Source organism: Aquarana catesbeiana, linkage group LG02 (assembly GCF_042186555.1).
Source record: "Aquarana catesbeiana isolate 2022-GZ linkage group LG02, ASM4218655v1, whole genome shotgun sequence".
NCBI lineage: Eukaryota > Metazoa > Chordata > Amphibia > Anura > Ranidae > Aquarana > Aquarana catesbeiana.
The window spans coordinates 699,080,130-699,102,934 of NC_133325.1; the positions used below are offsets into that span (position 1 = coordinate 699,080,130).

Sequence of the window (22,805 nt, forward strand, 5' to 3'; positions counted from 1 at the left end):
GGGCTGCCTAGGCGGCCCTTCTTCCCTGCAATCTTCTGGGACACATCACAGTTCCCAGAAGATTGCCCGCACCCGGCTGTGAAGCTGCAAGCTGTCACAGCCGGATGCCCACAGTAGTATTGCCAGCGCCGTGGACAGGCAGGGGAGAGAATGGAGGGTTTGGGTGGCCACGTCGCTGGATTGTGGGACAGGTGAGTGTCTTTTTATTAAAAGTCAGAAGATACACTTTTTTTGTAGCTGCTGACTTTTAATAAACAATAAATTTACTAGGCGGCCCCTCCCTGCCAGCGATCTTCTGGGTCCCAGAAGATGGGCTGGCCAATGGCAGAGCGCAGTGCGGCTCGTGCAGTCTGCGCCCGGCTGTGAAGCCATAAGCTGTCACAGGCGGGTGTCACTGCCCACAGTAGATATGACGGCGCCGAGGAGAGGGAGAGGAGCGAGGCTCCGTGCGGCCGCATCGATGGACCATGGGACAGGTGAATGTCTGATTATTAAAAGTCAGCAGCTACACTTTTTGTAGCTGCTGACTTTTAATAAACTAAAAAAACGGGTGGAACTCCACTTTACGTAGTGCACTAATCTGGTGCACAACAAGGTACAGGAATTCACACACACGGCTGCTGGAAGGTCAGGAGGGATTACAATCCACAACTGACAAACAGCCCCGTGAAGTTCCTCTACTGTCTCTGTGACATTTCTCTGGGCTCCCCTGTTTGCACCTTCCAGCACACTAGGAGTTAACACAGTGGAATGTGCAAACTGGGAGGGGGGCAGAGAAATAATGTCACACAGCACATGTAGGAGACAGTGTAAGTAGAATACAAACACACTTGTACTCTACATACAGCTGATAAAATACCTGTGTGGTAAAAAAAATGCAGTTAAAATCCATTAAGTGCCCACTGCTGTATCTGCATTTTAAAATTTATGCAGCTGCATATCTTATTTTTGTCTGTGTAAATATAAATAACTGTGTCTTTGTCAAAATGGCTTTTGTTAATAAATACAATTGTAATCCATTAAGTGGTGATCGCTGTGTGTGTTTTTTTTTTAAATATATGCATCATACCTCGTTTTTTTAGTCTGTGTGTAAAACTGTATAAGCCGGTCATGTGACTGCTCAGTCCGGTCCGCATCTCTCTCCTCTGTCTCATGTCTCTCTGATTCTCCTGATGTCAGTGGGAGTTCTCAGCCCCGCCCACCAACTGTAGCTATCAGATCATAAGAGAGGCGGGTGGGGCTGCGGTCAGGAGGGACAGAGAGGAGAGGGGCGGGCCGGACCGAGCAGTCACATGTACGCCGGATATACAGTTATATACACAACTAAAAACGAGGTATGAAGCTACATATATTTTTAAAAAAAACACATACAGCGATCACCACTGAATGGATTACTATTGAATTTAATAGCAAAAGCCATTTTGACAAAAAACGCTTGGAGTACACTTCCGGGAGGGGCGGGGCAAGTCGGGATGACGTCACACCCGACATCGATGTTTAGGGGGGCTTGCATCGATGCCGCATCGGGGACCCCCGAATCGCGATGCATCGATGCAGCGATTAAATTCCACACCCCTAATTGGGGTATAGGGCCATGAACTGGGCCAATTTCTTGAGAGGGTCCGAGGAGTATGGGGGAGGAACATACATGGCTGCCACAATACACAAAAATTCATTAAGCTTACATAATAAAAACACAAATCTGCTGTCCCCGTCAATCCTCCGCAAGCACTCAAAAGAGATCCCCCCAGAAACCAGCACACTAACCCCCCCCTGGAATAGGAGGAGTGCACTGAGTGGAACTGTGTAGGATATTTGTGCAATCGCAACAGACGGATCGAATCAGGCCGCAGATGCGTCTCCTGGAGACAGATCAAGTGTGGCTGCAGCCTAGAGAAATTTAAACATTGCACTCCAATTGGTTTTGTCCCCTAGTCCCCTTATATTCCATGAGAGGAGCATTAGCCCTTTAGCACCTTGATTCGCCATTCCCAGTCAGTTTGAGATGTAAAGCTAAGGGCCGAGGGGCCCACCATCACACAAGGTATCACCAGTCTGCTACTCATGTTATACACGAATACCCTTCGTATATAGCATGCATCCCAGCCTGCCCATGTTGCCACAAATACCAAACCCTGCACTTTACACCATCTTTTGGAGGATACAGGTAATAATATCAGTAAACATTCAGAAAAATGTCCCACCTGAAGGAAGAAGAGGGTTATACTTGCAGAGGGAAAAAGAAAAATGTGTATCCTTAAAGTAAACAAACAGGGCCACACATAACCAAAGTAGTCCCCAACCTCTCGGGGGTTTCAGTCCTCTCAGGACTCCGTGCCGGGGGCTCTTGTGTAGCCTGAGGGGCATGAAGTTTGTTCAAACTTTGCACCAGTAGAAATGACATCAGTATCCCACTGATGCCAGGGTACAGGCGTGCAAAGGTGACGTGCAGAAGGGGAGAAACAAATAGTATGGAAAACCATCTCCGCCATGATGAAAAGAGATTATATCTCAACAGAGCACCACTTGAACAAAGTGCAACAAAAGAGGAATAATATTTGACCTATGCAGGGCATTGTGCTAGGGCTCGCTCTTCTCTATCCAGCCAGTGCATAGCCGCAGAAGGATTTTCAAAGAAATGCGAAGTGCCATTGGCAATCACTTTCAGCTTTGCAGGATACAACATAAAATATTGAACATTAAGGGCCCTCAGCCCTTTCCGGCTGTTCTAGCATTACTCAGGATGGCATCCCGGTCCTTGTAGTTCAGCAAACGAAATAGGAAGGGACACGGTAGGGCTCCCTGTGACGGTGGCCACGAGGGGACTCAGTGGGCCCTTTCAACCGCAAACATAGGAGAAAATGCATCACTGGCGAATGTGTCCTTTAGCCAGGTTTCAATAAAAGCCACTGGGTTCTTGCCCTCTGCTCTTTCAGGGATACCCACCGCCCGCAGGTTATTTCTGCGCAGGCGGTTCTCCATGTCCTCTAAGCAGGCTGCGTTAGCGGACGCCACTGAAGTTACATGCTGGACATCTCTCTGAATGGGCTGCCATTCATTCTCCAATGTACTCAGACGGCCCTCTAAAGCAGAAGTGCGTTCTCGCAGCTTTTGCATGTCATGCCGTATGAGAGAGATGTCTTCTTTCATGCCTTTCACTTTCCCCGTTAGTGCTGCTATGAAAGAACTGCATAATGTGACCACAGCAAGAATATCTCTCAGCCTGGGCTCAGGATCAGTGTCATTCTGTTGAGATGTGGGCACCATATTAGATGTATGTGGGAGTGTACTCACAGTTGTGGAGGCCATGATGCCTGCAAGCTGGGGAGGGATCCCATCCAGCGATCCCATGGCCTCCTCCATCAGTGTTTCCTCAGGATCAGGCATCAGGAGTGATCTCTGTGGACCAGATTAATGCCGAAGAGGCGTTGGGCTGCCTCCTTTGCTGTGCGGGGCGGCAGGCCACCATCATGGCCGGGGATGTCCGGCGCCGTTCGTGAGGCCGGGCTGCGTCTGGACATCATGGGCCTGGAAATATCTACCTCCGTGGATAGCAGGTAGGTAGGGGAAAACAATGCGCTAGGACCCAGGTCTCTGTGAGGCAGGATTGTGGTGATGTGAGAAGGATTCGTCAGGATACTCGGTGGAGCTAGCTTCTGCATGTCCTATTCCATTCCCTGCTTGGCCACGCCCCCTGAGCCCAGATGATCTCTGCCTTAGCCTTGGTCAACATAACAGAGACTTTCTCCTGCGCTCCTTTTAAAGATTTGCTTTGCTGAAATTCCTTCTGGCTCCAGATCCTGCTTGCTGTTCCACTACGCTGATTCCTTGGTTCCTGACTTTCTGGCTTGTCTGACTATCCGTCCCAGTTACCGAACTTTGACTATGTGTGTTCTATTTATTATTATTAGTGTGTTTTAACTGTACTTCTGTCTCGGTCTGATTCATGGTTTCTGACACCATTATGAGAGAGTGAGAGCGATAACACCCAATTTAACACACCTGCTCCCCATTCACACCTGAGACCTTGTAACACTAATGAGTCATATGGCACCAGGGAGGGAAAATGGCTAATTGGTCCCAATTTGGACATTTTCACATAGGGGTGTGCTCACTTTTGTTGCCAGCGGTTTAGACATTAATGGCTGTCTGTTGAGTTATTTTGAGGGGACAGCAAATTTACACTGTTATACAAGCTGTACACTCACTACTTTACATTGTAGCAAAGTGTCATTTCTTCAGTGTTGTCACATGAAAAGATATAATAAAATATTTACAAAAATGTGAGAGGTGTACTTTTGTGAGATACTGTAGCTCTAAATGGGCAATTAAGGCCCCTTTCACACTGAGGCGCTTTGCAGGCGCTATAGCGCTAAAAATAGGGCCTGCAAAGCACCCTGAAACAGCGGCTCCTGTCTCTCCAGGGCGTCAGAAAAAGTCCTGCCAGCAGCTTCTTTGGAGCGCATTAGCAGCGGTGAACTCACCGCTCTATTGAAAACAATGGGGCAGCACTGCTATACCACCGGCAAAGCGCAGCTGCAGCAGCGTTTTGAGGACGGATTTAACCCCTTTTCAGCCGCTAGCGGGGGGGGGGGGTTGAAACGCCCCGTTAGCGACCAAACAGCGCCGCTAAAAATAGCGCTGTTTTACCGCTGATGCCCAGGGCGGCTCAGTGTGAAAGGGTCTAAAGCAGAATTCCAGGTATGGCAATTTTTACACGGTTACATTGGTCCAACATACAGTACGTATGTGCCATACCTGTGGGATCCCCATGGAAGCTGGAAACCTCTGTAGTAGACATCATTACTACAGTGATTGTCCCTGGCTTCCAAATCCCATGCATTGTGAACAATGGAGGTTGGCTGCTCGGCACTGGAGCCATTCAGAGATCCGTTAGTATTTTCTCACTGGCTGCAAAGTTTTCTCTGATTGGATGAATTGGAGATTTTGATGTCACTACCCACCTTGTCCAATCAGAAAACACTTTCTATCCATTGAGGAAATGCAAAGTGTTTCCTGAATGGCGCCCGGTCTGAGCGAGTGGTCACCTGTGTTCAGAATGTAGAAAGGCAGCCGCTTGGCATGGGACCTGGATGACCGTGAGGATCACTGTATTAGCACTGTCTACTACAGTGATTTCCGGCTTCCACTAGGATCCCACATACATACTTACATTGGGCTAAGCTGGATCAATGTAACTATGTAAAGGCTGCCATACCTAAAATTCAGCTTTAACCACTTGCCAACAACACTATAGTCGATGTATAGCTACAGCAGCTAGTTCTGGGAGGGAGTCCTATGATGTCCTCCCGTGATCGCACTCGCCATGTGCCCGCTACGGCGCGCACTGTGATCACTGTGTCCTACGGACATAGTTGATCACAGATCGGGGTAAAGAGACAATCAGCGGCTCTTTACCACATGATCAGCTGTGTCCAATCACAGCTGATCACAATGTAAACACAAGCCGGTTAACAGCATTCCCTTCCTTGTGCTGACAGCGTGGGAAGAGGAAAGCTGATAACTGGCTTGTGTGAAAGAGACATCTACACTGATAATCTGGGCACTGATTATCCATGTCCTGATTATCAGTGCAGTCCCAACAGTGCTGCCTATCAGTGCCCACCCATTCTGCCAATTAGTGCCCACCAGTGCTGCCAATCAGTGCCTCCTCGTCAGAGTCACCTATCAGTGCCCACTAGTGCCCATCAGTGCCATATAATCAGTGTCCATCAGTGCCGCCTCATCAGCAGACATCAGTGAGAAAAATTACCTGTTTGCAAAATTGTATAACAAACTATGAAAAACATTACGTTTTTTCAAAATTTTTTGTCTTTTTTCATTTGTTTAGCAAAGAAATAAAAAACCCAGTGGTGATTAAATATCATTAAAAGAAAGCTCTATTTGTGTAAAAAAAAAATAAAAAAAATTCATATGGGCACAGTGTAGCATGACCGCGCACTTGTCATTCAAAGTGCGACACTGCTGAAAGCTGAAAATTGGCCTGAGCAGGAAGGGGGTGAAAGTGCCCTGTAGACAAGTGGTTAAAGGATTAGTTCACCTTTACTAAAAAACTGCCTATGCAGGTAAGGGGTGTCTGTAGATAAAACACAAACTGTGCAGCTGCGACTAAAATTGAATAATGCCCTTGCTATAAGTGTAGGCCATTTACGTACCTCCTGAAGTCTGACTGGAAATCTCCTGGGATGTTACCAAGACAGTCCCAGCTGTTACTGCTCAGAGCTACTGCATCAGAGGAGAAAGAGCATGTGAGGGGGTTTGAATCAAGAGAAAGAGCTCACTCCTGTGATGGTGAACAGCAACAGCTAAGTGCATACCTCCCAACATTTTGTGATGGGAATGAGGGGCAACTGCTAGCAAATGTATGTAGGCATAGGACACACCCCCTGCCACACACCCTTAAAGGAGAATTAACAAAAAAAAAGTTAATCAAATGCACAAGAGACTTTTTTTTTACCACTACAATTCCTTTATTTTGGCTTTTAACATTTACAAATGCAGCAATTTAGAAATTGGATGAAATGTTTAGCACTGGAAATCACTTTTTGAAAGATAAAAAGTGCATTGTATATACAACTATATAGATCAGACCAAAATGAGGGACAAATGAGGGGGAAAGAGGGACATTGCTCCAAATCAGGGACAGTCCCCCAAAATCAGGGACAGTTGGGAGCTATGTAAATGTCTTTTAACAACGCCCTGGGAGTTTTCCAGTCAGGCTTCAGGAGGTACATAAATGGCCTACACCTTTAGCAGGTGCATTATTCAACTTTGGTCAAAGCTGCCCAGTTTGTTTTTATCTACATTTCTTCGGCAGTTGTTTGATGAAGGTGAACCGTGCCTGCAATGTTTTCTGGCTAACACCATGATATCTGAATGCAGAAATAAAGCACACAGGTACAATGAATCTGCCCTTGTCATGTTTCTCAGTGAAGCCAATGCACAGGTCTGGACACTTTTCTGCGCCAGATAATTAAAATGATATGTTCCATGGTGTGAGCCTGAGACCTTTCCCTGACTCAAGATGGCCGCATGCGCATCGCTTATGCAGAACTTTGCATTGGCTCCCTGATCACATGACTAGTCTGGTGGTCACGTGCAACCAGAAGCGTCCAGGACGATGAGTGTCAGAACGGTGTGGAGTTTGGGGAATTTGTCCAGGACTGCCATACGGGGAGCAGCTCTGCGCTGTGTACAGACTGCCAGCAGGAGATGGGGAGGAACGCGAGCACGGGGTGTACCAAGCTGGTACAGCAAGGGCTCACCTCTGTGTGCGATGAGCGCAGGTAGACGGGCAGGATCACGTGACAGCAGCCTGCGCCCTCCCTTCATCCTAATGAGTGCCGCAGGTGAGCGCGGTCTGGGTGTGGCCCTCTGCTGACCATAATTGTATATGACAGGCTGCTGTAAAATGAATTGGAGTTACGTTTGTGTAGGGCCCCTGTATACAGGAAGTCAATGGGAATACAGTGCAGGCTATGTATGTCATTTATACCATGGAGACAGCATTGTCCTGCTATGTGCAAGCTGCATAGAACGTTCATAGATAGGAGAACTGTCACATGACCTGTTCAAGGTCATGTGACCACCTCCATCATCAGAAGCCGGTCGTTCTGTTGAGAAAGTTCCCCCGGCGAATAAGGACATCCCCTGTACTGCGCAGGCGCAGTGCTTGCGCAGTACGAGCCGCCGAAAATAGCCGGAGCTGAACAGCTGTGAGTCAGCTGTACACGGCGCCTGTAACAGGGCCCCTCGCGGGCTCGCCACGCTTCGGGCACGGCCTTGCTTCGCTTGGCATAGTTTTATTCTAATTCTATGTCCACTTGGATGGTGGGGCTTGAACCTGGACTCAGTGCGCAGGCGCCGTGTAGAGCTGACGATCAGCTGTTCAAGTTCGGAGACTTTTGGAGGCTCCGTAGTCGTTTGTACTGCACAAGCGCAGCGCATGCGCTGTACAGGGGGGTCCTTGTCCACCAGGGGAACTTTCTCGGCAAGACACTGGCTGGTCTCTGCTGTGCCCAGGCATCCAGCCCCTGATCACACTTGTTATGTACACTTATTGGTTGGTGTAAGTCCTACTCCTGCATCCTCCTGGGATATTACAGGCGTACCCTGCTTTATGTACAGTCACTTTACGTACACTCGCATGTACGGACACATTGGGGTCTATGGGAAATCTTGGTCAGCTTGACATGGCGCTGCTCCCGGTTTATCTGATTTTGGGGTCGGCCAGCTTGCCTAGGTAATCAGTTATGACTATTGCAATGCAGTACATGCATTAAGAAGTGATAAAAGGTATTGCTTCACATTAAGTACATTTTCGTTTTACATACATGCTCTGGTCCCATTGTGTACCTAAAAGTGGGGTATGCCTGGGCGTGGCCTGACACAGCATGGAGTAGGACGTGCATCTCCTGAGCTCCGTCCATTACTCCTGCTGTAATTAATCCTGGACATCCCATACCACACCATATACTGGATTAACATCCCCAGAACATCCACCACACGCTGAGCTGTCCATTTCAGCAGCGGGACGAACGGCGGCCCGAACGGAGCGGCGATCTTCTACACGGCGGCCGGCCTCAGGCAAGTCCGCGGCTTCGGCCTACTCCCGGAGGTCCGCGGCCATCTTGGTACACCTCTACACCCAGCCCCCACTGAAATAGCTGTGCCTGCCGCTGCTTGATTAAGGAAAAAACCTCCTGGGGGATCTACACTATATCAATCCCCTCATATACAGACTTCCTCTGGCCCCGAATACCCCTGCAGGAGCGGCGGCCGCATTTAGGCAAGACTGAGGCTTCGGCCTACACACTGAGGCCGGCGGCCATCTTAGCACACTCACAGACCCGGCCTGTGCTACACTTCCATACTGCTGCCTTTTCAATTCGTTCTGGGGGGGAAAAACTTTCCCCTTGGGGAACCCCTACAATCTGCACTGTGCATCTGGACCACTGCTACCCCATATAGTACCGCAACCCAGTCCGCACTTGCCACACAGAAGCAGACTTCCTTCCCGGGTGCCTTGGGGGCTCTGTGACGCTAGCCAGCACTCCTTCCTCTCTCACAGGCTACTAAATCCGCCGTAACAATATTGGGGACCCATCTAGTAATTCACTGGACCCCCCAAGTATGTCACCAACCAAAGCACAGAAGGCAGCGGCGGCGAAACTCGACCAATACCGCCGATATGATAAAGAAGATATGGAGGAAGATGGGGCCTCCGGGAAGGCAGAGGGGAGCGAACGAACAACCAGTGATACTGACAAATTACTTGAAGCAATCACCCTCTGTAGAACTTCCCTCACAGCACAAATTGAGGAAGTCAAGATGGATATTTCCCTCATCAGGCAAGATTTTCAAAAGCTCAGAGATAGAGTGAGGGAAGCTGAGACCAGACTTAGCACGGTTGAAGATGCCATTCCACCTCTACAAACATCCTCAGACCGCGTACAAAGGCAAATACACCAACTCCTCACCAAACAGGATGATATGGAGAATAGGCTGAGAAGATGTAACATACGCCTGATCGGTCTGCCCGAGGGGACTGAGGGCAAAGACACAACCACGTTCCTCGAACAACTACTGATCAACACCTACGGGAGAGAGGCCTTTTCCACTATGTTTGCGGTGGAGCGGCCACATCGTATGCCAGCCAGACCCCCGCTGCAGGGAGCCCCTCCTCGCACTTTCATAGCGAAACTTCTCAATTACAAAGATCGAGATACAGCCCTGAGGATGGCAAGAGAGAAAGGCAATATCCCAGTAGGTAATGTCAAAGTTGCCATTTTTCCAGATTTTTCAGCGGAGGTACAGCGCCGTCGGCAGAGCTTTACAGAGGCCAAGCGCAGGCTGAGGAATTTACAATACAAATACTCCATGCTCTTTCCAGCCCGCCTCCGTATAGAACATGACGGACGTGCGCTCTTTTTTGAAGATCCTGAAGAGGTGATCTCCTGGTTGGAACCACGCGCCATTCCTGAAAGAGTTGATTGACCACAGTCATATGACTGCATTGTCCCCTGCTGCCGTATGAAACCCTTTTCTGTTGCCGCCTACTTGGGAATGTAAACAGTTCCTTACTACCCGCAAAAAAAAGAAAGTTTTGAACAAGATAAGGAATCCTTCACAAGCTAGCGTGGATATAAAACACAAGTTCTGGACTTTATAGTATGGGAGTCCACTTACTTTCCGGGGCTCCGGAAGAGCAGAAGTCCTACCAGTAACATGCATCGTGCAGCGAGACTTTACCCCACACACCACTGGGAAGCAGCACCATGATAACTGGAACTATTTCTGGAACATACTAGATACATTCAATTGGAAACAAGGAGATGGAGAAACCGTACTATATCTAGTATTAATACTATGGATGACATCTCTTACTTTACTCCAAACCCGGAGCTTTAGCCAATTGTACTGCATTTCCCATGTAACCTCACAGTTGGAATGTTTCCCAGTTGGATACAAGTTGAGGGAATATGCCCACACCAGTTTGGGACAGTGTAGGGCAGGGAGGGGGGGGGGAGTTCATCTGTTTATAACTTGGTTTAATTTGATTGTGCACACTGATTGTAGACAACAGGTAATGCTTCGAATGCTGCACTCATATGAGTATTTATATGTAATATGTGCTATAGGGTTAATGCAACAGGATTTACATGCTAGTAACCTACATGTTTCATACATAAGGAATAAATTACTTAACATAACTGTTTTCTTAGATTCCAAAAGGTTCTATCAATGGCATCCCTAAAATTTCTTACATGGAATGTGAGGGGCATGCGCGAGAAATTTAAGCGCGCGGCAGTCTTCACATTCCTTAAGAAACAGCGTGCTGATGTGACAGTCTTGGTAGAGACCCATGTTGAGGGGAGCATCCAGATGGCACTTCGCCGACCATGGGTGGGGTGGGCATACCATTCTACCCATACATCCCATTCCAGGGGAGTCTCAATCTTGATAGCCAAATCGGTTCATTTTGAATTGTGTGAATTAACCACTGATCCACAGGGGCGTTATATATTTATTCTAGCTAAATTATATGGAGAACCCATACTTATATTGGCTTTCTATGTATCACCCCCATTTAACATCTCCATAATTAAAGAAGGATTTTCATTCATGACCCGCCACCCTGATATATCTGCAGTTTGGCTAGGTGATTTTAATACCACACTAAACCCGACCTTGGATAGACTACAGCTCGCTCCGCTCACCCCTAACACTCCCAATGAAACTAGGTTTTCTAAGCTTATATCCACCTTCCACTTAACAGATACATGGCGTCACAAGTTCCCACAGACTAAATCATACTCGTGTTTCTCATCCTCTCACAATACCATGTCCCGCATAGACTTTATATTCATTTCCCATAGACTAATACCAAGACTGTTAGAGGCGGTATTCTGCCCCAGAACACTCTCAGATCACAGTCCTTATTGGATAACGTTAAGTATCCCTATAGAAAAACCAACACGGTCTTGGCGTTTAAACCCATTTTGGCTCTCTCTTCTACCAGAGGATGATGAGCTCACGGATAAATGGAAACTTTACTTTATAGAGAACGATAAGTCAGCATCACCCTCTGCAGTCTGGGACTCCTTTAAACTATTCGCTCGCTCCACGTTAATTAGTACTATTAATAAAATCAAGACAACTTCCTCCAGTGCCCTCGGTAAAGCGCTGGAGGACTTATCCTCTGCTGAAAAAGACTTTGCTACCACTCCAACCCCTGTAAATGCGGATCTGCTAAAATTACAAACCAGAGTAGTTACCCAGTTACAATATCAGAAAGCCAGACAAAAACTCTTTTTCTCCAGACAAAAAATGTTTGAGTACGGGGAAAAGGCGGGCAAGTTGTTGGCTTACTTAGTGCACAGTGAAGATAGGCCCCCTGTGGTGATCACGCTGCATGGCAATGGAGGGGGACAAATTACAGACCCACCTAGTGTTACATCTATCTTCAGGGATTTCTTTACTGACTTGTATAAAAGGACAGCTCCTACTGAAACACAATCAATGTCCACCTTTCTTGAGAAGGTGGTTTTCCCACAGCTAACAGAGGAACAGATAGACCTGTTAGAGGCACCCCTCACTACAGACAAAATTACAATTGCCATTGCCAGTTTTGCCAGGTCTAAATCCCCAGGATCAGACGGACTCCCAATTGAGTTTTATTCGCAATACAGCAAAATCTTAACACCCAAATTGTTAACCTTTTAAAATCACCTTTTTGAGACTGGGACTTTACCCCCATCTATGACTGAGGCAATAATAGTCCTCATCCCCAAACCAGGAAAAGATCCAGGATACCCGGAGTCCTATCGCCCAATATCCCTTTTACAGGTTGATATTAAAATACTCGCCAAAGTGCTATCTATTAGGCTTAATCAGGTTATTTTATCACTAATACATACAGACCAGGCAGGTTTTATGCCTGGTCGCAACACCTCGTTTAATCTCAGAAAACTTTATATAAACTTACAGGCTACACACGAGGAGGTTGGCACACGATTAGTGGTAACCTTAGACACAGCAAAAGCCTTCGACTCGGTGGAGTGGAGGTACCTTTGGAGATGTCTGGAGGGCTATGGTTTTGGTCCGAAATTTATCAAATGGGTTCAATTGCTATACCAGGCACCTAGGGCCAGTGTGGTGGCTAATGGATGGTCATCTCAGACGTTTGACCTCAGCAGGGGTACGAGACAGGGTTGCCCCTTGTCCCCATTATTGTATGCCCTTGCAGCAGAACCCCTGGCGATAGCCATTCGAATGAACCCAGAGATTAGAGGCCTAAGACTGGGCTCTCTAATCGAAAAAATCAGCATGTATGCCGACGACACGCTATTGTATTTGGCGAATCCGGGCCCATCTCTATGTACCGCACTCCATACGATCGAACAATTTGAAACATTTTCGGGATTGAAAATCAATTGGGATAAGTCGCAAATTCTACCAATTGATAGCTTCCCACCCCCAGAATCCCAGGCTAGACTACCACTTCAGAGAGTTGATGTTATCAAATATTTAGGGATCCGTATATCCAGATCCCCTGCAGATTACGTATCCCTAAACATAGACCCTCTAATCTCCATGGTTAAAAACAAAATCCGGGTTTGGTCCAAACTCCCACTTGGGACTTGGGGCCGCATAAATTTAATAAAAATGATCTTACTCCCTAAAATTCTATATGTTCTATGGCACTCTCCGGTTTACCTACCCTTGAAGCACTTTAAATCTTTAGAGTCCCTCCTTAAGCCATTCGTGTGGGGCGTTGGCAGACATAAACTGGCATGGCAAACTCTCAAAAATCAGACTGACCTCGGTGGCACAGCTGTCCCAGACTTTAACCTATATTACATTGCATCACAGTTGTCACAACTTTTTCATTTGGATAAAACGGATAGTGAGAGGTTTCTCACGCTCCAATGTCCAAGGTGGGCACAACAAACTAAGGACTCGATATATGCAATAGCATCAGGCTCGGGAGGGTCGGAATTAGGGGACAATAGATTCTCTATGTTATATCACTACAGGAAAATTTGGGACTTGGCTACCTCTAAACTTGAAATCCCACAGTTCAATGATTACACGCCAGTATGGCACAATAAGAATCTTCCTGAATTCAACAAAATACAAGACACATTCATATGGTCTATACAGGGAATATTTTATCTGCACCACTTATTAAAAGACGGACATCTAAAAACTTTTGATTCACTTAAAGCAGAATTCACAATTCCAAATCAGATGTTCTTTAGATTCCTACAAGTCCGCCATGCGGCAAAATCACAGTTTCCTGATTCCCTCCCAAGCCCTACACCTAATATTCTAATGGCAGTAATCAAGAATACAGACCCACAGAAATTGATTTAAGCTTTTTATAACATGCTCTTAACCCCTGTGTGTACTAGAATAGCATATGCCCTTAAACCAAGATGGGAAAGAGATGTGGGACCAATAGAGGATGAGGAGTGGGGTGAGGCACTGGAGTCTTGTAGGGAGGTGTCCCCCAAATTATCAGATCGCCTGTCGCAGCTTTATATCATTCATAGGGCATATTTTACACCCCTCAGAGTGGCAAGATATAAACGCACACAATCCACCACATGCCTGATGTGTGGGAAGGAGACTGGCACCTTTTTCCACCTGATATGGACATGTCCTAAGATTCAAGGTCTGTGGGAACAAATTGTGACATTCCTTCATGATACAATGGGCTCACCCCTAGCACTAGATCCAAAACAGTGTCTTTTAGGTATAATCTCAGATACAATTGACAAATACACAAAAACATTTCTCCATGAAACACTCTTTGCAGCAAGAAAGATTATAGCCAAAAAATGGATGAGACAAACATCTCCTAAACTAGTGGAATGGAAGGTCGAAGTGAATAACACCCTGCCGTATAAGAAATGTATATATATTAATAGAGGCTGTCCTACTAAGTACAATAAGATATGGGATCGCTGGCTTCAAGAACCTGATACCTGTGTATAATGCAACCAATTTTAGTTTGGAATGTTTCCTCGAAAATATATCTTATTGCATAGCCACTAAAATTCTATGTATGAATACTGAATATTTTCGCAGAATAAGCACAATGTACTATTCAGCATACGTATAGATTGTGGAATAATATATGTACATGTTGTCAAGTTTGTATGTTACAGCAAGTATTGCATGTATGCACCAGTTAATCAATAAAACATTGTTAATTAAAAAAAAAAAGTGGGGTATGCCTGAACACAAGTAATCCCGACGGAGAATGGCAGAAGAGCTGGACAAAGAAAAGGAATTAGGCTCCATTCACATTTGGCGTTTTTAGGGTCTCGGGCAGAATCGCTGCAAATTGCCTGCGATCTAAAATTGCACTGCAGTTTCAAAACGCATGTTCGGGTACCATTTATTTCAATGGCACCTAAATGTGTTGCAGTTTTTCCTCACAATTATTGTGGCAGGCCGCAACACATGAAGGTTGTTGCCCAAAAAGGAGCAGGACTAAAAATGAATGGCACCTGAACACGAGTTTTGCGATTGCAGTGCAATTTGATTCGCATTGATTCTGCCCGAAATCCCAAAATGACAAATGCGAATGGAACTTTAACTTCGTTAGGACCATCTGTTAGGGTTGCCATCTCATCTCTTTGGCCCCTTTCACACGATCGGACCGTTTAGGTCCGCCTGTCAGTTTTGACGGTGGACCTGAACGGGCGCTCCATGTTAGCCTATGGAGCGACGGATGTCATCCGACCCGGTTCGATCTGCAAAAAGCAGACGGATGGCCCTACGTCCAGATCCGTCGCTATCGGATCGGGTGAGATCTGATGAAAACGGACATGCTGTCCGTTTTCATCCGATCCCTCCATAGGCAGCAGCGGCGCCTGACAAGTGCCTCCCCACTCAGTGAGCAGAGAGGGACCTGTCATCCGCTGGCTCAGGGGAGATCAAAGGAGAGACCTCCCGCTGAGCCGGCGGACTCCGTGGAAGCGGAGTCCGCCTCGTGTGAATGAGGGCTTTAAACGCCTTAATCAGCCACAGAATCTGTGTAATTAATATGTGTTTGGGTTTAAAGGGAAGAGGTGGCAATCCTATCATCTGCCCACATTGTACTGCGGACGGGTGGCTCCTACAGGCACAGCGACGTACCTGTACATTTCTGGCAAAGCAGGGAGAAAAAACAAAGAGATTTTAAGTAAAAAGTGGCACATAATAAACACATTGAGCCCTCATTCACATTGAACACGGCTTTGAAATCATGCAACTTCATCTGAAATCGCAGAATTTCAGTGCGACTTCAGGTATGTCTTGAAAGGCATTTGTGCGGTTTCATGCACAGATGTCTACTGAAGTCACCAAAAGTAGTGCTGGAACTACTTTTGCAAATCAGTTCAGCGCCGCAAAGTTGTCTTACACCAATTGGAACGGTGCTATTGCCAGCAGTAGGCTGCAACTTGTCATGCAATTTGACCTGTCAAATCGCATGACAAATCGCTCCAATGTGAACGAGGGCTAACACTTGTTACGCACACATTTAACCCTTTGATTACAGAGATGTTAACCCATTTCCAGCCGGTGTCATTAGTACAGTGACAGTGTATAGTATTATCACTGTATTAGTGTTATTGGTGATGTTAGTGTCAGATCGGAGTAATTGGGCCTCATTCTTAGTCTCATTGGGAGGAATTGTGTTCCATCGTTGGTGTTCTTGGGAAGAATTGTGCCCGGCCATTGGTGTCATTGGGAGAAATTGTGCCCCTTGATTGCTGTTAGTGAGGGGAATTATGCCCCATTGTTGGTATCAGTGGATGAAATGGTGCCCCAAGGACCGGATAAAAGCAAGCAAAGAGCTGCATTTTGGAGACCACTGGACTAAAGGAAGAACCACTCATTATTTTTTTAGCATGAAGATATAAGGAGCAGATAAAGAATTTCCATGTGATTCCAATCCTAACTGTTGGTTTTACTTCTGACTTTCAGCATTTTCTATTTTCTCTAAACTTCACGAGGAGGATGAAGACCTTTCCGAGTCGGAACAACAGATAGTTTACCTGTTGAAGAAGGCCAAGGTAAGATTGAATTTAGGGGTAGCAGACCTTATATTTTGACTACAATATACCTGTATGTGATTGTGATACATGTTAATTTATGTATGCACACTTTCATGCATCCACACTTCCCTGAGTTATACACATGAAAGGGAAATCATCAGGACACAATATTATCGTGTTTTTTAAAAATGTTTTTTGGGACTGAAGATAGGTAGTAAAATCGGCTACACATTGGGGTTGATTTATTAAAACGGGAGTGCAAAATCTGGTGCAGCTGTGCATGATAGCAAATTGGCCTTCAGGCTTTTACGAATGATTCCCATAAAGGATGAGCTCAGGGAAATGTCTCACTGCCTGTGACTAACGCTGTGCAGTGCCGACTTCCTGGCGGGCTCTGCACATGCTGTTTGCGAACACTCCTGAGCTCATCTTAAATTCCCATTAATATCAACTCTGCTTTGGGGGCGTGGCCTGGACAGCAATGAGATAGGACATGAGTGATCAGAGCTCCGCTCGTGGTAGATCCTGCACACGATATCCTGAGACCTAAAAACTGTCTTTTAGCCCTACATTTGTGCGACCGAAGTCTGCTACAACCGCTGCGGTATGTCTCCGCCAAAGAGTAACAACACAGCCTCCTCGTCCCTGGATAGATACCGGAGAACGGAGCGGGACCTCGAGGGGCAAGATGGCGCCTCTTCACCAGCGCACACAGCTCCTTATACAGAACATGAGGCAGCAGACACAGCGAAGGTATTGGAAGCTATATCTCTGTGTCAATCCACCCTGACGACTAAGCTGGAGGAAGTGAAGGTGGATATTTCTCTAATAAGGCATGACATGACTAAACTCCGGGAGCGGGTCACCGAGACGGAGACAAGAATTAGTCGGGCGGAGTATACACTATATCCCCTACAGCACTCCCAGGAGGATTTAAAGCGCCAAATAGAACAACTGGCACAGAAGCACGATGACCTGGAAAACCGTGCCCGCAGATCCAACTTTTGCTTCATTGGCCTGCCAGAGGGCTCAGAAGGCCACCCGGCCACTTTTTTGGAAAAACTCCTGATAACTACGTATGGCAGAGAGGCCTTCTCTGACACATTCGTGGTGGAACGTGCTCACCGTATGCCCGCATGCCGCCCGCCTGAAGGAGCTCCGCCACACACGTTCATCGCGAAGTTACTAAACTTCAGAGACCGAGACGCGGACCTCCCACTAGCCAGAATCAAGGGAAATATTCCGTTCCAAACAGGATTTGTTTCAGCATTTCCAGACTTCTCCGCGGAGGTTTAGAAACAAAGTGCCCGGTTCACGGAGGTCAAACGGCGCCTAAGAGCTCACCATATAAAATACGCCATGCTTTTCCCGGCCCGTCTTCGCGTAGTGGGAGAGGATCGAGCTTATTTTTTTGAAGATCCGGTGCCTGGATCAGCGGGATGCAGAAAAAAGTCGACCCTCCTGAAGGTGATTTCTGCACATCGAAATGTATAGGTGAGACTCTGTGCCCCCTTCCACACTTTGACACTCAGCCTGCAGAATGTACCCCTTTTAGAACCTCCATCTCCCGAAAGGGATGCAGGTTAACAGTTGCTGAATCTACGTTGTTTTAGATCCCCTGCAAGACTTATTGTGGAGCATGGTGCGGTGTACATTGTACTCTTTGGGGTCCAGAGCAACTCACTTATGAATCCTCCGAGCGGGGTATATTCTTTAGACTCCGTTGCACAGATCGTCATGACCTGTTTTGTGTCACCTCAAAACCAGATCTTCTGCAATCAGTGACTTTATGTCACTAAAAGAGGCCTACTGTTAACCTGCCTTCCTCCCCATTTCAACATATCCCAAGTACTGACACAGCCCAAAAAGGGGGAAGGGGGGTGAGTGGAGTTATCATTCGGTTGCCAATTGTTTGTTGACTTTAGTATTTCCATAGGATGTTTATAACTGCTATTTACCACACCTGGGCCATCGACTGGGCTTATATAGCCAATAAGTGGTATCAAATTGTAACGTCTATATCTCTCATTGCTGGGCTTATCTCCAGCGATTGTTCGCCCCCACCAGTAGTATGTTTTACTATCACTGGTGTAGCCCGATAGGCCTCTGCTTGTGACGGTACGTTTAGTGCGCACAACTTTTGTTTATAAAGTTAATATGGTATCTAAAAATAGTCGCACAGGTTTTGGGTATAATGCCCCAGCCAAGTTTGGGAGGCTGAGGGCTGGGAGGGGGGAAAGGGAAAAGTTCAAGTTAAGTTCAAAGAACATGAGTTATAATTCACTGAAATGCATTAGTGATAAGTATATGCGATATCACCTAAAGTTGAGATGCAATACTCTATATACTACTGTATGGAACATAGATGAACCTGTCCTGGGAAGTGGTTGCGAGCCGTTTCCTCATAAGCATCTACCTGATAAATATGGCTGACATCAAGTTCCTAACTTGGAACGTCAGGGGAATCCGCGACGAGTTTAAACACACCGCAATTTTTGGATGTCTTAAGTCCTACCGTGCAGGCATAATTAGTACTGTTTGAAACACATATTACAGGCCAGCTTCAACTTGCGTTGAAGCGCCCATGGATAGGATGGGCGTATCATACCACGCACACTTCCTACTCAAGGGGCGTGTCTATATTGATTGCTAAAACAGCCCTATTTGGACTTATTTCGGTGCGGACGGACCCCCAGGGCAGGTTCATTTTTTTGCATTGCACTATTTGTGGCTCACAATACCTAATTATGGCGTTCTATATTCCCCCGCCTTACAACTTCAACTTGGTCACCGAGGGCTTGTTGTACATGGCACAATACCCCACAATCCCTGCTATTTGGTTAGGAGATTTTAATGTGGTCCTAAACCCTACAATAGACAGATTACAGCTGAGTCAGAGAGGTCAAATCCCTGATACCACTCGTTTTGGGCGTTTACTGAACTAATTTTCTTTCTGATACGTGGCGATACAAACACCCGAACACTCAGATTTTTTCATGCTTTTCGGCGACACACTCCACTATGTCCCGAATAGATTTTATATTAATTTCAGATGTGTTGCTACCAATGTTATCGGACTCTGGTTACCATACTAGATCCCTATCTGACCACGCTCCTTGTTGGGCTACCTTGCGTATTGCCCCACACACAGGACCCCATACATGGCGTCTCCATCCCTTTTGGCTATCTGCCTTAAAAGACCAGGAGGACATTCAGGGGGAATAGCAGTTTTATTTCAACACTAATAGGGGCACAGCTTCAGTGGGCATGGTCTGGGAGGCATTTAAACTACAAGTCCGCATCGTTCTCTCCTCACGCATAAACAGACTGAAAGCTTCATCGAAAGCCATACTTTAACAAGCTTCTGAAAAACTAGATTCAGATACAAGTGAATTTAGGCTAGATCCCACACTGGCCAAAGCATCAGTACTTAAGCTCCAAACGCGAATTCTAGACCAATTACATTTTGAACAGGCCAAATAACAGCTCTGCTTCCTATACCAGTGAGCTGTGATTGGCCCATAGCTATCACATGGTACCTGGGCCAATCACAACATCCTGTACCAGGTGATTAGCTGTAGCCTCACAGATCACTAAGTAATCGCAGCTGTCATAAATGTAACTTATTCATGACAGTTGAAAACATTTGCTGTTACAATGTTAAAGTATGTTTTAAAAATAAATGAAAAATTAGTAAAAATTTTTCATATATATTTTTTTTTTAACATACTGTCACCAGTCAGTGTCCCAGATCACTGCTACACCAGTCATATGATGATGTTGTACTGCGCTGGTGACAGTATGTAATAGAAAAAAATAAAATCATGAAAGGAAGAAAAACGTTTTTTATTTATTTTTTCATTTTCCAAAAAATTACAACTTCAAAAACTTGCAATGCCTCATACTGTCTACTTTCCAAAAAGGGGTCATTTGTATTGTGCTGGCATTTTAACAACTTGAAGATCATGCTTTTTCTGGAACTTATTGTTTGCAAGTTTAAATTGGTATTTTTTTTCTAGAAAATTACTTAGAACTAGAAAGGCACCGAAGATTCAGCCACTGAAACATATCAGCCGAAAATGGTGTTATCGGCATTTTGGAGATAAGAGAAAAAGGTGCTAAAAATGGAGCAGAAAATGCACGCAATTTTGCTGCAATTTTGCAGCGATTTTACTGTGCTCATGGTGTGTTCTTCATAGGTCACGTGACTCAAAAACTACATAAAAAATGTAACGGGTGCGTTCTTGCTGCGTTTTCAATGCATTTCAACAGGAAGGTGTTTTCGGTTTTCAGCCAAGTGAATCCTGCATCTTCGATTTCGGCACCAAAATTTCCATACGGTGCACCTCTACTTAGAACCCCCAAACATATATATATATATATATATATATATATATATATATATTTATATATATATATATTTTTTAGCAGAGACCCTAGAGCATAAAATGGCGATCGTTGCAATATTTTATGTCACACTGTTTTTGCAAAAAATACACTTTAATGCATTAAAAAAAAACAAAAGAAAGATGATGTTGCGCCGTGTAAATTGATACCTAACATGCCATGATTTAAAGCATGGCGACAAACTACGGCAAAGCTTTAATATTTTTTAAGGTTACCTGTTCAGAGTTAGAGGCGGTCTTCCGCTAGAATTATTGCTCTCACGCTAACGATCGCGGCGATACCTCACGTGTGGTTTTAACACTGTTTACATATATGGGCGTGACTTGCATATGCATTCGCTTCTGCACGCAAGCACGGAGGGATGGGGCGCTTAAATTATTATTATTTTTTTTTTTTCTTAATTATTTTCCTTTTTTTACGCTGTCCCTTTATTTATTTAATTTTATCACTTTCATTCCTATTATAAGGAATGTAAACATCCAGTGTAATAGAAATAAGCATGACAGTCCTCTTTATTGAGGGATATGGGGTCAAAAAAAACCCAGATCTCTCATTTACCTTTTAAAGGTAAAAAAAGAAGACATTTTGACTTTAAAGGGGTTGTAAAGGCAGAAGGTTTTTTTATCTTAATGCATTTTTATGCATTAACCACTTCAGCCCCGGAAGGCTGGGACCACTTTTTTTATCTTGTAGAGAAACGATAAGTAAATGATACCTGGGTTATGGCAGCTATCTGTTGCCATAAAACGGGTATTTAATGCCTAAGTAATGGCGTATATTTACTGTGGGCGGTCGTTAAGTGGTTAAGGGTCCCAAGAAATGAGATTGGCCGTCACTACATCAAAATTGATGTACACTCTCTATATCTATCTATCTATCTATCTATCTATCTATCTATCTATCTATCTATCTATCTATCTATCTATCTATCTATATTAATTATAGATAGATAGATATAGCATCGTTTGTAGACGTTATAACTTTCACACAAACCAATCAATATACACTTATTGGGATTTTTTTTTTTTTTTTTTTACAGACATGTAGCAGAATACATTCTGGCCTAAATTTATGCCGAAATGTGATTTTAGTGGATATTTCTGCAAGCGTCTTCCAGGACAGCCCATGAGACCTTGGGCTCCTCCTACCAGGACAGGAAACACGTCACCCCCACCAGATAAAAGGGCGGTCCTCCAGGCCCATGTCAGTTATTTGTGTTTCCTCCGGACGGGGGGTAACATGTTCATGGAACCTGCTCCCATAGGCCTTATAAGCAGGGGCTTTGTATGGCCTTTTTCTGGGGCATATCACTTACCTCTTCCTCTGCCAGAAGCAGCACACCGCTGGGGAGGTTGGCTGTGTTGCTGTTCTCTGTCCTCAGTGCCTGGAGAGGGCCAGGACCGGTGTGAGGTCGTGCCCCTAGCGCAGTGCATTGCACTCTAGCTCAGCTGAGCTTCGGTTGTCCTTCCCTGCCGACAGCCTGGCTGATCTGAGCAAGGAATGGAGGAAGCCACAGCGTTCGAGGGGGCGGAGCTATTGCGCTCCAAGCTGGCCCACAGGAAGTGCCTGGAGAGGGTTACTTCCGGGGCATATGACATCATCATCGGGCGCCGGAGACGAGGTTCCAGTCTTCATAAACGGCGCGAACAGAGAACGCTGGCTGCTGGTGTTTCTTGGTGTTAAGCAGCCAGGCTGTGGATGACCAAGAGGGGCAGAATGGATCCTCCTGCAGTACCTGCACAGGCAGCGGATGCAGTTCCCAACACCAGCACCTCACAGGTAAGCCTGGGGTGTTCTGTCACCACCTTACTATCCCTGTGAGTG

At 45.8% G+C, this 22,805-nt stretch overlaps 2 protein-coding genes across 3 annotated transcripts in view; one reads left to right on the forward strand and one right to left on the reverse strand.

The window, feature by feature from the left end:
• Positions 1–1,189, reverse strand: part of LOC141130073 (uncharacterized) — a 102,060-nt gene extending 100,871 nt beyond the window's left edge. For both annotated transcript variants that reach the window (XM_073618041.1, XM_073618039.1), the window contains exon 1: positions 1,070–1,189. In XM_073618041.1, the coding sequence (XP_073474142.1) occupies positions 1,070–1,154 (85 nt within the window). In that variant the 5' untranslated portion in view covers positions 1,155–1,189. The remainder of the gene's footprint in view (positions 1–1,069) is intronic.
• Positions 1,190–7,071: 5,882 nt separating this feature from the next.
• Positions 7,072–22,805, forward strand: part of TTC19 (tetratricopeptide repeat domain 19) — a 101,604-nt gene continuing 85,870 nt past the window's right edge. Inside the window, exons 1-2 of the mRNA XM_073616882.1 lie at positions 7,072–7,370; positions 16,504–16,592. Of these exons, the coding sequence (XP_073472983.1) occupies positions 7,142–7,370; positions 16,504–16,592 (318 nt within the window). The 5' untranslated portion in view covers positions 7,072–7,141. The remainder of the gene's footprint in view (positions 7,371–16,503; positions 16,593–22,805) is intronic.